Genomic DNA, 14,449 nt, shown 5'->3' with positions numbered 1-14,449 from the left:
AACTTTGAGCGAATTTTCTGAACAGTATTATTACTTCGTTTGAGTGAACTTGATTGTCGTATTTTTTTTTCTTCCGATGGTCACCAAAGGCAACAGTTGTGTTTGGGGTGAATACGGTCACCAAACAGACAAAAAAACAAAAGAGGTTCACCAGGTAACGATTACAGCTGCTAAATTATCCCTGGAGCCACATTTAAACTCTGTTTTACTGTCAGTCATGTTGGTTAGACACCGGAAGGTAAAATGTAATCCGCTGTGAAGATGTTTTTTTTTTTACATGGTTTACATAGTTTAAATTTTTTTTTTTTTTTTTTTTAAATCCCGAAGGTGTGAAGAGTGCTATGTAACGTTAGCTTGCTGCTAATAGCTTTAAGCTATCCATTAACCTATCTCTCACTATCTCCTCTGGATCTTTTTTTTTTTTTTAATTTTTTTTTTAGGTTCAACAAAGAAGAAGGAAAATGGAAGAGATAAAGACCGAGCCGGTGGATTTTGTGAAGGAATTTCAGGAATACCTGACGCAGCAAACCCAGCATGTTAACATGATCTCGGGCTCTGTTTGTGGAGAGAAAGAGACAGCAGAGGCTTTTCAAGCCGGTGAATAACGCACACAGTACACGGCAAACCATTAAATACAGAGTCAGGCGGTGATGATGATGATGATGATGTTGTTGTTGTTTGTTTGTTGTTTTTGTAGTTGCACCGCGGTGTGAACAAAATGGTCTGGACCCGCCGTCTGTGGAGGTGAGCCTGTCGATGGAGGATGGGTCGGATGTGCCGATGGACGGCCTGGAGAGGACCTGCGATGGAAAGTACAAGTGCAGCTACTGCAGCTATGCAAACAAGGGGATGGCTCGCTTGATAGAGCACATCCGCATCCACACAGGTCAGTGTTGCCACTTCTGAAACCCTGTTGGTTAATCACATGCTGCTGTGAAACTGATGCACCAGTGGCTGTCATTGTGGTGTTTTTTTTGTGTGTGTTTTTTTTTTTTTTTTAAGGAGGCTGGAACAGAAGAGACAAATCCTTTTTTTTTTTTTTTGTCTCTCTCTCTCTCTCCACTTTTGTCACTGAATTAAACGTCGCGCACAGCACATCCATCATTGCGCTCACTTCTTTTTACTCTGTCACGGTAAAGTGTGCTCGGTGATATCGGTGTTATACCTGCAACTGTTTGTTCGCTCAGGGGAAAAGCCTCACCGCTGCCAGCTGTGCCCGTTCGCCTCCGCCTACGAGCGTCACTTGGAGGCCCACATGCGCTCGCACACGGGGGAGAAGCCCTACAAGTGTGACCTTTGCACCTTCCGTTGCAGCGACCGCAGCAACCTGTCGCACCACCGCCGCCGCCGACACAAGCTCCTGCCCACGAGGGTCGCCCGCTCGACTTTCACCAACAAGAGGATGTTGAGCTCTTTGCAGAAGCGGACAGGCTCGCTGGGCTTCAGCCGCCGGCTCCTCATCAATTTCAGCCCTCCCTCCATGGTGATGCAAAAGTCGGATTACCTGAATGACTTGTCTCTCAAGAGCCACCATTTGAACGGCAGCGAGTACAGGAGCCCTCCCAAGGCGGACGACAGCGAGAGGTCCTGCAGGAGTGCGAATGGTTTGACTTATAAAAACCCACTGGACCAGCTGTCCACACTCGCTGGGCAGTTGGCCGACCTCCACCCTGAAACTCTGACTCCTGCATCCCCAGACAGGGAGTCCTTAAAAGACGAGAAGCCCATCCTCATACAACATGTATCCAGCGAACAGTTTGCAGTGTGCTCAAATGGAATGCAGACGTCACCACTTAAAGAGTCTCCCGCCTCGGGGCACGACAGTTGCAGTCCCGTCCCCGACATCGGCTTGGAGAACGACATGAACGCTCTTACTGCGAGCGTCGGCAGCAGCCAGCCGAGCACGCCAACCCCTGCTCTGACCGGACCGGACCAACTGCTCTTGCATAAATGCCAGCATTGTGATATTCACTACTCTGACAATATCCTCTACACCATTCACATGGGTTGCCACGGCTACGAACATTCATTCCAGTGCAACATCTGTGGTCACAGGTGCACAGACAAATACGACTTTGCGTGCCATTTTGCTCGTGGCCAACATAAAAAATGATTCCTCGCATTATAGATGCATATGGAGTCTATGACTTTTGTGTTTTCAATAGGTTTCTTATTACTGCAACTAAACATGGCAACACTGATTTATAATTTATACTTTTGTTATGTACAGTTTACTATTGGCTCTTTTTTTTTTTAATTTTACACTCACTAACTGCACGACACTGTTGCCTTACTGCTGCTTTACCAAGTTTGAGCTTTTCACATTAGTTATGAATGTACAAAATACAGAAACATCTTGCAGAATCACAGACAGTAAAGGCCTTTTGACCATCGCCCTCCTCTGCTAACGCAGCTTATTGTGTTTGGCATGTCATTATGATTTTTTTTTTTCCAGATTTGCAATGCCTCATTGCTTCGGAGCGAGTCACCACGTTTCACTTGGCTCTCATAGTCAATTTCAACAAGATAGGCAGCTACACACGAACCCTTTAAAATAAAATGCCAATACAGTATTTAACACGAAACATTTAAGGCTCAACCAGCTGTGTATTTACTGTTAAACTGTCATTTTGACCACCACCTGTATATCGCTTGTTAGTCTACTCGTACACCAGTTTCCGTCTTGGTTCAAGTTAGATAAACCTAAAGTGGGATGTTCAGATACCGACAGCAATATATTCTGTACAAAAAAATAAGCTTGTGTCGAGCCAGACTGATTAGAATCCCACTTATTGTTCTAATATTTATTCATACGTCACCTAACAGACTGCAGGTGACAACCAAATCATTTAATAACTTCCTGTGTCATTTTAATACTGTCCCCCCCCCCTTTTTTTGTGTGTGTGTTAAAAACAAATATGCTTGAACCCTTTGACTCACTAATATTTATTTTGTCTTAAGTAGTTTCGTGGTTATAAACCTACGCGTATGTAGTACAAAATTGAAATCCACTGTAGCCACTTACTGTCTGTGTAGTAGCAGATGTTGAGACCCTTCACACTGTTACATGTGATGTGAAGTACTGTTACTTTGAATTGAAGTGAGGTAAGTAGCTCTTTAATTGTTTGAATCTTGCTCTAAACTAAAGACCTAATCAATTTGTTAGCTGCTCTGTTTGTGAATGTCTTATCATGAACGGGAAATGAGGATTTAAGGTGAATAATTATCCCTTCATTTTAAAGTATCACACCGTACCATATTTGCAGAGTGTGTGGATGTTTCATATAAATTTTAAGGAGGATTTCAAAACGAACAAACATTTCTCATAAGTCTTTGATTACAAAATAAAAAAATAAATGATAATGTGCATTTTCAGGAGTTTCTTTCACATAGCGGTGCTCTTAACTGAAGAGCAAATGTCCAGCAGAAACCAGAAATTAAACACAGAGCATCACGCGTTCACAGCGATGCAATCTGTAAGGTGATTTAAAGAAAAATGCAAGTCATCTACAGTCGTTTAAGATTCTCAACAGGATTTCCTTCTTCTTGGCATCAAAAATGTCAACTGCTCTCTTCACGACGTGTTCCACGTCGATGTCCTCTTCGTGAACGAAAGGCACTTCCTGAAGAAACTGTTTCCGCAGGTCCTGAAGAAACGTTGCTTTGGATTCGTTCAGCTGAGCAGCCAAAGACCTCATGTGTTCAGGGGGGACTTGATTTTCTATCATTAGGACGACAAAGTGACCGTTAATGTTAGCCCAAACGTGTTCCCATCAAATGTGAACCACTGATTATTTATAATGCTCACAACTGACCTCTGGCAGTCTTCATGGCTTCGGAGATCAGGCGTCGACAGGCCTGGTCAGCCTGGTGGACCACACTGGTGGCACATTTCAGACGGTCAGCTTCCTGCAACACGGAGGAAACAAAAGAAGTCTGTAGCTGGATATTTAAATCCCACTTGACGGGCGCTACGGTGACTCACCTTTTGTTCAGTGTCGTCTTCAGCTGGGCTCATCGGGTTACTTAGTGCAGAGGAGATCAACTCCATCACCTGCTGGCTGAGGATAAGTAACGCAGGAAGAGGAACAGACATGTACATGTGATTAATGCACGACGAACTTCGGGTGTTAAGTGTTAATAAATGCTTACCCTGCTGTCTTACATGTCACATTTGGATAAATTGTCCGTAGAGTTAAGTGAAATGCTGTGTTTCTCCCAGGAGTTCTTCTGTGGATTTGGAGACTCCAGACGCTTCACCATCTCCAGTATCACCTCAGTGGGAATGGGTTGGGATCTGGTCTGGTTTCTGCTGATGCAGGACTCCAAATCACACTGTAGAGAAACCTGGCAGAAACCCAGCGAGTCTGCAACGACAGATGACGACTTTCAAAACGCCATTTAAACCGTTTTAATAGAAATAGAAAAAGTTAGTGCTTCTTACACTTTCTTGCAAGTTGGCACACTTCATATCTCATGCTGGGATAGTAGAAGTTGTCATCCAGCAGGAGGAGAAGCGGTGCCCCGTCAGCCTTCAAACCTTCGGGCTGCAGCAGAGCCCGAACGCATCGTTCCCACGCGGCGCTGTTGATCTGAGAGCTGCTCGGTGGCTCTGCCAACGCTTCAGGCTTCAGCAGGAACCGCTCAATGCACTGCAGCACTGCTTGTCTGTGTAACTTCCATTCAGTGTGCTAAAAAAAGACGATCAGTCAATGAAACATCAACACAACTACTATTGAGGAGGGTTTAAAAAAAAAAAAAAATTTAAATGTGGGCTGGAGATATGGAATTTATACATGCTGTCAGTATTGTGACTGGAACATTACTGTTACCTTCAGTCGTATTTCGTTTTCCCTCATTTAGCATCAAAGTACAAACTTTGTTTGCAATATCGTGATTATTTTCAAGATTTTGATGTTTTTAGGCTTGAAGCGTGCTGCAGAATTTGTGTATTTTCACAGTATATGTTGATTGTCACAATACACTTTAAATTATTTAATTACATTAGACGTTAAGTGTTAATGTTACAAGGAAAGCCCTCTCAAAATCATATTTTATTGGGCTATTCTGCTGACTTTGGAAATCGTACCACTAAGTCAACACTCATAAGGGTTGGTTTAGATTAGATTGGTCAGTTTAAATCCTGAACTCCAGGTAAGAATCTACTGATTGAGCTCACGTGTCCCACCATTTCTTGCATTTCGACACTTTCCTCCATCGCTCTGGTCCGAAAAGCTTGCTCGGGGATCAGGTCATCATACGGCACCACACTGGCTCTCCATCCCTGCAGTGCAGCGGCACCGAGGATCCTTCCGGCCAGAGTGGACTTCCCAGCCGCAGGTAGCCCGCAGAGGAGACACAGACAGGCCGGGGCCCCGCTGACACTCCCGGCCTCCTCCGCGGCCATGTGCTGCCAGGGTCCGGCTTTAAAACTCAACTCTTAACATACTGTTGTACTTTCAACACAGAGCGCTGTAATTTATAGACGGATGCAGCTGAGTTAACAGCTTACTTCCGCCTCATACTGCGTGAGGAAAACGTAAAACGTAAGGTAAACATGTGACTTCCGGATATAATCTTTTCAAAATAAAATCCCGCACAATGAATCAAGGCGAGTGACGAGAAGGTTGAGCAAATGTGTTTGTCCCAAAACAGTCCACAATGTTTTCTAAATTGTACAAAAAAAAACAACACAAAAAAAAACACGTTTTTTTTTTTTTAAAGATTGAAAGTAAAAGAAATCACAATCACCGTCACAAAAAAGATAACAGGATATTTATTTTAAAATGTACCAGTAGGTGTTTTAAGGACTGTGGGTTGCTATTCAGTTAAAGCTATGTTTGGCCAATATCAGAATTGGTAACCAACTGGACAGGCTGTTACTTAAATGTTATTTATTCCTTACTCTAAAAGAGCAGTGATACACCTAAATGTCTAGACTCTCAATTTAGAAGGGTCATCGCACCTTCAGGTCCATTTCCAAGATTTTTTTTAACAACTCTATCACAAAGCCAAAAGCAAAGCCACTTTCAAAAGCATTTCCCTGCATTATGCTTATTTGCGGACATGTGCATAGTTTTTGCCGCTTGTGTACTATTATCACATTGGAAGAGGGATTTTTACATTTAAAAAAAGGGTCTTAATAATTGTATATTTTTATTAGAATAATTACACAAATAAAAATTCACAAAATCCTTAAAATACTTACAAAAACTAAAATATTGTATGTGCACGTATTTCCAGTAAGTAATAAACAAGGACCTAATAAAACATACATATTTTAATAAACATTTACCAGCCTCATCCACCACACCAAAAAAACAACACAAAAAAAAACCCACGTTTTTTTTTTTTAAAGATTGAAAGTAAAAGAAATCACAATCACCGTCACAAAAAAGATAACAGGATATTTATTTTAAAATGTACCAGCAGGTGTTTTAAGGACTGTGGGTTGCTATTCACACAATTATTAGAATAATTACACAAATAAAAATTCACAAAATCCTTAAAATACTTACAAAAAACTAAAATATTGTATGTGCACGTATTTCCAGTAAGTAATAAACAAGGACCTAATAAAACATACATATTTTAATAAACATTTACCAGCCTCATCCACCACACCAACACCATCTTACAAAAGGTGCTGGCAACAAATTACAGCACGTTAATAATCATTACAGTGTTATAAAATTGTCTCTTCATACAATATTGAGTTGTAGTAATCTCCATACATTCACCAAAATAAAAATAACAAAAATCAAGCTGGTGGATTTCTTGAAGGGATTGGTCTGGGCATTCCGGGGCCCTGCCTCGGAGCTGGTGGTTGTGCCCGGTCATTGCTTGTTTCCATATTCCAATAGTCCGGCTCTCCATTCCTGAAACTGACATGTTAAGTGTAAATTCAGTTAAAACCAGTTACACAAGTTTGCATGTGCATTAAAAATGTCAGTTTCTATGTGTGAAGGAAAGAAAATAAAGTTAAACCAGTTCACACCCAGAAATTGGAGCTGGGGTAGCTGGTGGATTTCCAGGCTAGAATTAGAAGAAAAAACATTCTTTAATCAACAGGTCTTTAAAGATATTCACAGAAAACTAAACATTTTCTTCTGTCATTCCTTTTTAGTGATTGCAATTTCAATAAAAACCTGATTTCTCACTGCAAAACAAACCCCACAATGTCCTCCCTGCTGTGATGATTAAGAATAAAACCAATATTTACCCTCTCAGGGGAAGCCTGTGTTGGAGGCTGGGTTGTGGCACCTGTTTGAACGTTTCTGTTTGTCTGTGCATTTGTATTTCTACGTGGCCTGAAAAAGCAAAAAATAAATAAAATGATGAAAAACAATTACTTATTTAAATATTTACAGGTATATATTTGTAATGCAAGTAGATGTTTACTTAAGGCCTCTTTTCAGGCAAGGGTCCAATGTATCTCTCTTAAAGAAGTAGAGCAGTGCCAGAATGACAATGACCAGAACAGGAACCACCAACAGGAAGAAGATCAACAGGCCGTTCCTGAGGGAGTAGTCTGGGGTAGAGAAGGTCAGATGTGAACATTGCTGGCTGTTTGAATGCATTAGTTACACTTAAGTCACCATGCATGCAAAAAAGACAACTCAGATTTATCATATATAACTAACGGCAGTGTAATACCTAAAATATATCAGGTTCTTCTCAGCTGCGATAAATCACAGCCTGAGAAGACGATTACGAGTAAATGGTCACATTGTTTCTGATCTGGCAGACCAACAGTACAGCTATAGAAATTGTAAAATTGACACGATACATGATCAAACTGATCCAAGACCAAAACATATTTACATTTGGAGGCTTCGACATAAAAAAAAAAATGCAACCACAGTGATGACAGCAGAAGACAGACTGATTAATATATGAGTAATGTGAAGCCCTGATACAGAGATAATGTAGGCCAAACAATCTTGTATTAGATTACCATGTATCAAATGATGCATTTAAAGAAATTGATTGCGGACTTCTACATGTGGCCGCATTAGCACTGATGAGTGTGGCATCAGTTCAGCTGTGTATAGCAGACCTTTTGTGTACTTTATCTTAAAAAGTAAATTGACAGTATCAATATAAACGTACCGATCTGAGCAGGACCGCTGTCGATGCTGCCGCCTCGCCCTGACCTGTCACAAAAGGGTGGGGCCCATCCGTTTTCACAGTGGCAGTGCCCTTGGTCGTTACACAGCTGAGGAAAACATGTAAACAAAAAAGTCAGACTTGTCCTTATTGGCTGGAATAAAGAGAGTAAAGAAAATGCGGTGTTACCCCTCGGCCATTACAGGTGGTCTGGGCATCACAGTCCAAGTTGGGCAATAGAGCTGAAGCGTTCACACACTGAAAGTCCAGACAGGTCTGAAAGAGAAGACATAACGTATTGAAGCTTTATAAACGAGTCACTAGGCGTCACCTTTTCAATTTTCAGTGACAGCATTGTCCTGGAAAAAAAAAAATCACATTAGTTCTTCGTTACATTCCTCCTCTTTGGCACGTGCACCTTTTTTAAATAGTTTCCATCTGCAAGAATCTGCTCACCTTTCCTTTACCACAAGGGCTGCCAGAGTTAACGTAGGCAGGATCGAGCACGTCTGTGCCAAGGTTAAAGTCTGCATTCACACAAGTGGACCCTTCAACTACTTGGACACTGACTTGGGCACCTGGAGGTGGGTTGTTCACGTCCACGTTCGTGCACTGCACCTTTCCACACTTGGCATTTCTGCAGCGCAGTTTCAAAAGAAAACAGTCAGTTCCCACAGCTGTTAATGAGATTATTATTCTAAGAAAAAAAATCTATTCTATCATATCATAAAAATCTTTTCTACAGCTGTGATCATCCTTTGTCAACTAATCAGAGCATTGTCAATGTTAAGTAAAATTACTTTTGAAATTGTATCCATATTAGTCCAACTATACAGAGATCATTTAAAAACCTTAATTTTGAGCAGAATATTTTCAATAAGTGGACTCAGTTTTGACTTGCAATAAATTATTAAGGAGTTTAAAACATTGTTAACATGGTACATAATCATTTTATATTTACAATCAGTTTATTTTATCCTAAATGTAACATGACTACTGTTGCATTATTCCCTGGAATTATACAGTTTATACAAAATCCATAGGTAAATTCATGACATTCAATCATTAAAGCCCAGCACACTTACGCTACAGTGCATTTGATGTAGCCTCCGTTGCTGTTGATGCCACAGTTTCCAAATAAGTTTCCCTTCGTATTTGCATGTTCAAAACAAATATCTGCTGCCTTTGTTGCAGGATCTGCCCAAGAGAGTAATAATATCCACAATAAAATATTAATGACAAGAAATGAATTAATATCTTGCAAGGTGACCACTGCGTCCTGGTAGACCTTTGGTAGATGTATCCTAGACTGCGTTATCTATATAAAATTACACAGTCAGAAACTAAAAGTGATAGCTTCAGTGGTGCAGGGTATAACTCGCACACAAAAATGACCAAAAGTAGAAAAACCTCAACTTCCTGAAATCTTTGTATGAATTATGATTGAATGTACCTGGTACAAACAGATGTTTGCACTGGAAATCATACGTCTGGCAGCGGCCTTCGTAGCAGTACGCAGCATTGTTTTCACAAGGCAGGCCGTCCATGATGTAGAAGTCATTGGGGCAAAATGCACCACTGCCATCACAATATTCAGGAAGATCGCAGGAGTTGACAGACCCTCGGCAGGGCGTTCCAGCAACTCTGATCTAAAACAAAAACCCAACACATCACACACATTTTTCAATGTTTTCCAAAGTATGATTTCAAAACCCAAGGTAAATTCCAATTTATTGCAGACCTGACAGTTGTCGCAGCAGCTTCCCTGAGCACAACTGGACCCACGTGTAAATTTACACGTGGCAGCATCACAGCAGTCATTCTGGCATTCCTGTATAAGATAGAAGAAGAAAAGCCTATGGTTACCATCACACTTTAACACTGCCAGAACAACTTTATTCTACATTTCATGAAACATAACGATGCGTTGGTAACAGACTTTAGTCTGTAAAAGGTGTCACATTTAGGCATTTCTCTCACACCAAAACATTCTTACTGATTTACAAACAAACAAAGATTGTAATTCTTGACATTATTCATTTGCAAATGCCTTTTTTCATATTCAAAATACTGGTTTACAGTAGATCACAGACCTTTCAATTTTATGGACTACGCATTCCTTAATTAAAATAAGTTACAAAGACATTATCTGACAACTGAACACCTACAGCGTTTCTGACTGTATTGTTTGGTTTTCATATCTGATATATCTCAATAAAAGCCTCATGAACCTTAAGTAGATTGTGTTATTTGTTCCCAAGAAAACTCTAATCAGTTATGTTGAAGTACAATGGTGTATTAAAAAGACTTACACAGTACGTAATAACATGAAGTGTGTGACTTTTTCTGACAGGCAGTACTGTACCTCTGGTTTGCCGCAGTCACACTGCTCTCCTTCATCCAGGCGACCATTGCCACATTCAGATGTACCAATCACATCTGACGGAGACGGCTGATTTCTTAAACACACGCCTCCTCCACGGATAATCAGCCTCTCAAAGTCTTCTGCACTGCAGCGGCTGAACGTGGTGGAACCGCTACAGGGTAACAAGATAAACCATTAATACCCATTTGAACAGACCTCATGTTAGCAAACTTTGACCAAAGTGGAAAGTTTTTGTTGTCAAACTGACATTTATTAATAGCATTTATACAACATGACAAATAAAAGAAGTAAAGAAAGAGAGCGTCAGACTCTCTTTAGCTATTTCAAAACACAACAAATTACAGTCATATTACCAAAGTATGAAGCTACCAATTGTGTAAAAGGTTTTACCCAGCACTCCCTGCCATGATGCAGCTTTTTCCATTACACTTGCAGCGGTTATCATCGTGATTCATGCCCAGGTTATGTCCCATCTCATGGGCCACCACAGTGGAGACAAAAGGCAAGTTGTTGTTGCTGAACTGTAAAAACACATGCAGCACATTCAGAGTTAATGTTCACCATAGCATTTTTACCTAAATTGATTTATCAATATAATCAAAAAACTAAAAAGAGCTTCTAGCAAAGAAATATTTATTCATGTATAGCAGCCTGATCAGGAGGGTATAAGAAGTTCTTTCAAACAGGTAATCCAGCTAAAGTTACATAAAGGGGATTGAGAAGTAAAGGATGTTTAATAATTTGTTTGTTTGATTGGATTTTCTGTACAGAAGGATAATAAATTAGAATTTGCTAATTTGGGAACATTATAAATATTGGCAATTCATGTAATTTTTTTTTTTACCATAAATTTGAAAACAAACTTACACATGATATATTCAAAAGTTCTTAAAAATACTGTGAAACATCACAGACAATCTAAGGAATGTAATTACCCAAAGAAATAATGCTTTGTCATTGAGCGTAATAAGAAGGTATTCAAGTCTAACCTGTTTGAATAGTTCAGAGCCTTAGCTGCACTTATAGAAGTTTTCATGAATAATACAGGAAGTATCGATTTCTGTGCAAGGCTCATGCAGCCAAAACACCACGGTGTCAGCTGGTGTTAGAAGTTAAAATATGCTTGAACTAACCACATTGATTCCTCCTGAAGTTGCTACGGAGCAGACTGTTCCCACAAAGGCCATACCTAACACACTTCCCCCGTAGGCACTGGGCCGACCACTGGAAACAAGAGGACCAAAAAGCCGAAGTCACAAATTTAACTCTACATTTCAGAATATTGGAGGCTATGCGATTTATGTCAAGCAATGTAATCTGATGCCACATATTGATTAAACAAAAAAAGATAAGAAAAAAAAGACTTACACAATGAGTTGACCAATGTCATGCCGGAGTTTTGGTAACAGAGTGCTCTTCCTCCACTTGACAAACCTCCCCAACACTTGTCCTGCAGAGCCCTCCACACTAAAAGGATTAGCATCTTTAAAAATCTCCAGGCCCACCAGCACAACACGGATGTTTAGCTGCTTGTAGTACTGGATGATAACAGATAATGAAAGCAGCATTAGTACAAAAGTAACATTATAATTAAACAGATTTTCTTTTACAAACAACTTTGAATCTTACCCCATCCAGTAGATTAGCCATTTCCACTGCCTCTTCTCGTACCGCTATCTCATTTTGTTCCTTAATTTGATACTGTTAACACAATTAACATATTAAAAAGACAGAGCCTTGGTAATCAATAATTCTAATAGTGACAGACTTTAACAGTTTTAACACTATATTCCAAGGCACAGAAAAAGCAATCCAAACTTTATGGGGGGAAAAAAGCACTTAATTTGAACTATTTTAAGGCAGGTGATTCAATGAGTGAGGTTAAAAGGCTCATATACTTGCATCTAGTAAAAAAAAAAAAAAAACTAAAAAAAAACTGTTACATCCAAATCACTGTCGTTTACACATCAGTGACTCAAACAAGATATATGCACTCACCCTGAGATTATCGACAACCAGCACCAACTCCACATAACTGGTTTGAGGTAAATTGCGCTTCCTCTGTTTAAACAAGAAACAGTAATGAAAGAAAGAACAGTGTCAACTTCCCATTTTTGAATCTGTTCAGACTGTAAACATTACATAACATAGCGAGCATCCTTACCCGCAGCAGAGAAGTCAGTGATTGGCCGGGCTCAAAGGGCTCATGGCTTGGCGTTGATGCATCCTCACCAACGACCCCACAGGTCACGGGTTCGGACTGAGCGTCGCTCAGTAAATACAGGAGATGCTCATTAGTGGCAGACTGTTGCACAGGCTCAAGTCCAAAGGTCTCATTTCCAAGGAGGATCACACCCCTGAGAAGAAGTTGAGCAGAGCAGATACACTAATTCATAAATGCTCAAATTATGTGTCAAAGCTGTTATCATGCGACAATTCCATGGCATGTCTAACTTAATGAGGAACAGAGATGTAGAGTTTAACTAATAAGAACCTTTGACTTGAGCACACGCCTCATAGAACATATATTTGCAATCAACATTACACCTGAGTTTACATGAGATATTACCACAATACTGATAATATTGAAATGGTAAATACCATGACAGATGTCAAAACAAAACAAAATCGCATCTAAATCCAATAAAACAAACAGTCTGTCAAACAAATATTGAAGAGTAAGGAGCTGTGTTACGCTTTAGGTCAGACAAAACTTTGGCCCAGCTCTTGTTCCATTTATCACTCAAAGGAAGAGCTGGAAACCAGCACCACTCCACGTAACTGGTTTAAAAGAGAGATATACAAACCTGAGGCCGGAGCATGTGCTCAGTGCTACCACTGAATTCTCATATCCTTCCACTTCTCCATGGTAATAACAATGCACCTGGGAAAATGCCAGATAAAAAGGTTTAAAAGTTAATGTTCAAACCAGCCCTATAAATCAGAATGTGCAATCACAAACTTACATATTGTCTGGGATATGATGAGTTGTAGTTGCCAGCAGCGTCACGTGAATACTGAACAAAATTTGGGTGTAAGAAGTCTCTGACAAGGAAAAACAATGGGATACTTCATCGACAGAAAAATCAGGGACGCTCAATAATGTCAGTATGATGTAACTCTGCACACACCTGTTCTTTTTTAGATGAAGGACGTGCTTTCTGTTGTTTATGTTGAGTGCATATGATATTGTCTCATCACCATATTTCTAAATGTGTAAAAAAAAAGAAAGCATACATGAATGGTGTTACTGTATATTAGATTATCAGTTAGAAAAAGTATTAAATCGGGGTCCTACCTCTCTTGATTGTGGCGACCTGTTGATGCTCCTTGTCCATCTGTGAATTACCTGAGGATTTACAATGGAGTACTTGGAAAGTTTTGATGAACGCCCATTGAAAACATCTGGAGGAAAGGTGAACACAAAGAGAAACTATAAATACTGGGCAATTATTTTGTGATTAACTTATGATTACTATTCACAGGACACAATCACACACAAGTTACTCAAACATACACCCAAAAGAAAATGACTTGAGGAATATTTAAGCCTCTTTCTTTGGAGTAATCATTCCCAGGATCCAAATACTTCCTTTCAAAATAAAAACCAAAAAGAAACCAAAATGGAGCTACAAACTATTCAAATACAGAGCTGTTTTGAATACCACAGGGAGGACTGATGGTAAAAAAAAACAAAAAAACTCTCAATGTCTTGCCGTGGCTGTTGGCGTATGTACAAAATAAACCAGGCTCTTTTTCCTACCCCATCGACAGACTACACAACATGTAATCCAACTCAGATGCGTCTCACCTTTGTTGTGAATCCCAGAAATAGAACACAGCAAGAAAACCGCGAATAAGATGTATTTTCGGGTCATGATCCTTGTTAAAGTGTCTAAATTATTTCCCGATTTACCGGACGAAATATCCACCATGCATACAAAGGTTAGTGTC

At 40.0% G+C, this 14,449-nt stretch overlaps 3 protein-coding genes across 4 annotated transcripts; 1 reads left to right on the top strand and 2 right to left on the bottom strand.

Annotated features, from left to right (window-relative positions):
* Window positions 1–100: 100 nt before the first annotated feature.
* On the top strand, window positions 101–2,161 carry LOC138617150 (zinc finger protein Pegasus-like). Of its 2 annotated transcripts, none has more exons than XM_069691910.1 (4): window positions 101–327; window positions 441–597; window positions 698–886; window positions 1,188–2,161. In XM_069691910.1, exons 2-4 carry the CDS (start codon window positions 462–464, stop codon window positions 2,111–2,113), a joined length of 1,251 nt encoding a protein of 416 aa, XP_069548011.1. In that variant the 5' UTR covers window positions 101–327; window positions 441–461; the 3' UTR covers window positions 2,114–2,161. The 2 variants fall into 2 exon arrangements, with proteins under 2 accessions (XP_069548011.1, XP_069548012.1); XM_069691911.1 differs by having other exon boundaries at window positions 113–154.
* Window positions 2,162–3,345: 1,184 nt separating this feature from the next.
* LOC138617151 (L-seryl-tRNA(Sec) kinase) lies at window positions 3,346–5,513 on the bottom strand. Its single transcript, XM_069691912.1, has 6 exons — window positions 5,189–5,513; window positions 4,445–4,691; window positions 4,166–4,367; window positions 3,986–4,061; window positions 3,816–3,909; window positions 3,346–3,721 (listed from the first exon to the last, which is right to left on the bottom strand). Exons 1-6 carry the CDS (start codon window positions 5,405–5,407, stop codon window positions 3,504–3,506), a joined length of 1,056 nt encoding a protein of 351 aa, XP_069548013.1. The 5' UTR covers window positions 5,408–5,513; the 3' UTR covers window positions 3,346–3,503.
* Window positions 5,514–6,474: 961 nt separating this feature from the next.
* Window positions 6,475–14,426, bottom strand: adam9b (ADAM metallopeptidase domain 9b). Its single transcript, XM_069691268.1, has 22 exons — window positions 14,307–14,426; window positions 13,794–13,900; window positions 13,627–13,703; window positions 13,462–13,540; window positions 13,303–13,379; window positions 12,660–12,852; window positions 12,494–12,556; window positions 12,125–12,196; window positions 11,864–12,033; window positions 11,629–11,719; window positions 10,886–11,016; window positions 10,475–10,646; window positions 9,851–9,940; window positions 9,563–9,758; window positions 9,195–9,306; window positions 8,566–8,746; window positions 8,299–8,385; window positions 8,113–8,218; window positions 7,402–7,531; window positions 7,223–7,310; window positions 6,998–7,035; window positions 6,475–6,884 (listed from the first exon to the last, which is right to left on the bottom strand). The coding sequence occupies exons 1-22, from the start codon at window positions 14,371–14,373 to the stop codon at window positions 6,761–6,763; spliced, it is 2,451 nt and encodes an 816-aa protein (XP_069547369.1). The 5' UTR covers window positions 14,374–14,426; the 3' UTR covers window positions 6,475–6,760.
* Between the last annotated feature and the right edge of the window lie 23 nt (window positions 14,427–14,449).

The sequence above is a fragment of the Brachyistius frenatus genome, unplaced genomic scaffold, assembly GCF_029030835.1.
Source record: "Brachyistius frenatus isolate BFR_SWC_R1_liver_20210118 unplaced genomic scaffold, ASM2903083v1 Contig_11, whole genome shotgun sequence".
NCBI lineage: Eukaryota > Metazoa > Chordata > Actinopteri > Embiotocidae > Brachyistius > Brachyistius frenatus.
Note: the sequence above shows the minus strand (reverse complement) of the source record. Positions and strands in the feature narration are given on the sequence as shown.

Excerpts from the sequence above, each read along its gene's own strand:
- LOC138617150 (XM_069691910.1), top strand. The coding sequence starts at position 462 with ATGGAAGAGATAAAGACCGAGCCGGTGGATTTTGTGAAGGAATTTCAG. Across the intron at positions 598-697 it reads AGCAGAGGCTTTTCAAGCCG|TTGCACCGCGGTGTGAACAA; the intron begins GTGAATAACGCA and ends TTGTTTTTGTAG. Across the intron at positions 887-1,187 it reads GCACATCCGCATCCACACAG|GGGAAAAGCCTCACCGCTGC; the intron begins GTCAGTGTTGCC and ends TTGTTCGCTCAG.
- LOC138617151 (XM_069691912.1), bottom strand. The coding sequence starts at position 5,407 with ATGGCCGCGGAGGAGGCCGGGAGTGTCAGCGGGGCCCCGGCCTGTCTG. Across the intron at positions 4,368-4,444 it reads GTGCCAACTTGCAAGAAAGT|ACTCGCTGGGTTTCTGCCAG; the intron begins GTAAGAAGCACT and ends CTGTCGTTGCAG. Across the intron at positions 3,910-3,985 it reads AAGACGACACTGAACAAAAG|GAAGCTGACCGTCTGAAATG; the intron begins GTGAGTCACCGT and ends TCCGTGTTGCAG.
- adam9b (XM_069691268.1), bottom strand. The coding sequence starts at position 14,373 with ATGACCCGAAAATACATCTTATTCGCGGTTTTCTTGCTGTGTTCTATT. Across the intron at positions 12,034-12,124 it reads TGGCTAATCTACTGGATGGG|TACTACAAGCAGCTAAACAT; the intron begins GTAAGATTCAAA and ends GTTATCATCCAG. Across the intron at positions 8,747-9,194 it reads TACATCAAATGCACTGTAGC|AAATGCCAAGTGTGGAAAGG; the intron begins GTAAGTGTGCTG and ends ACTGCGCTGCAG.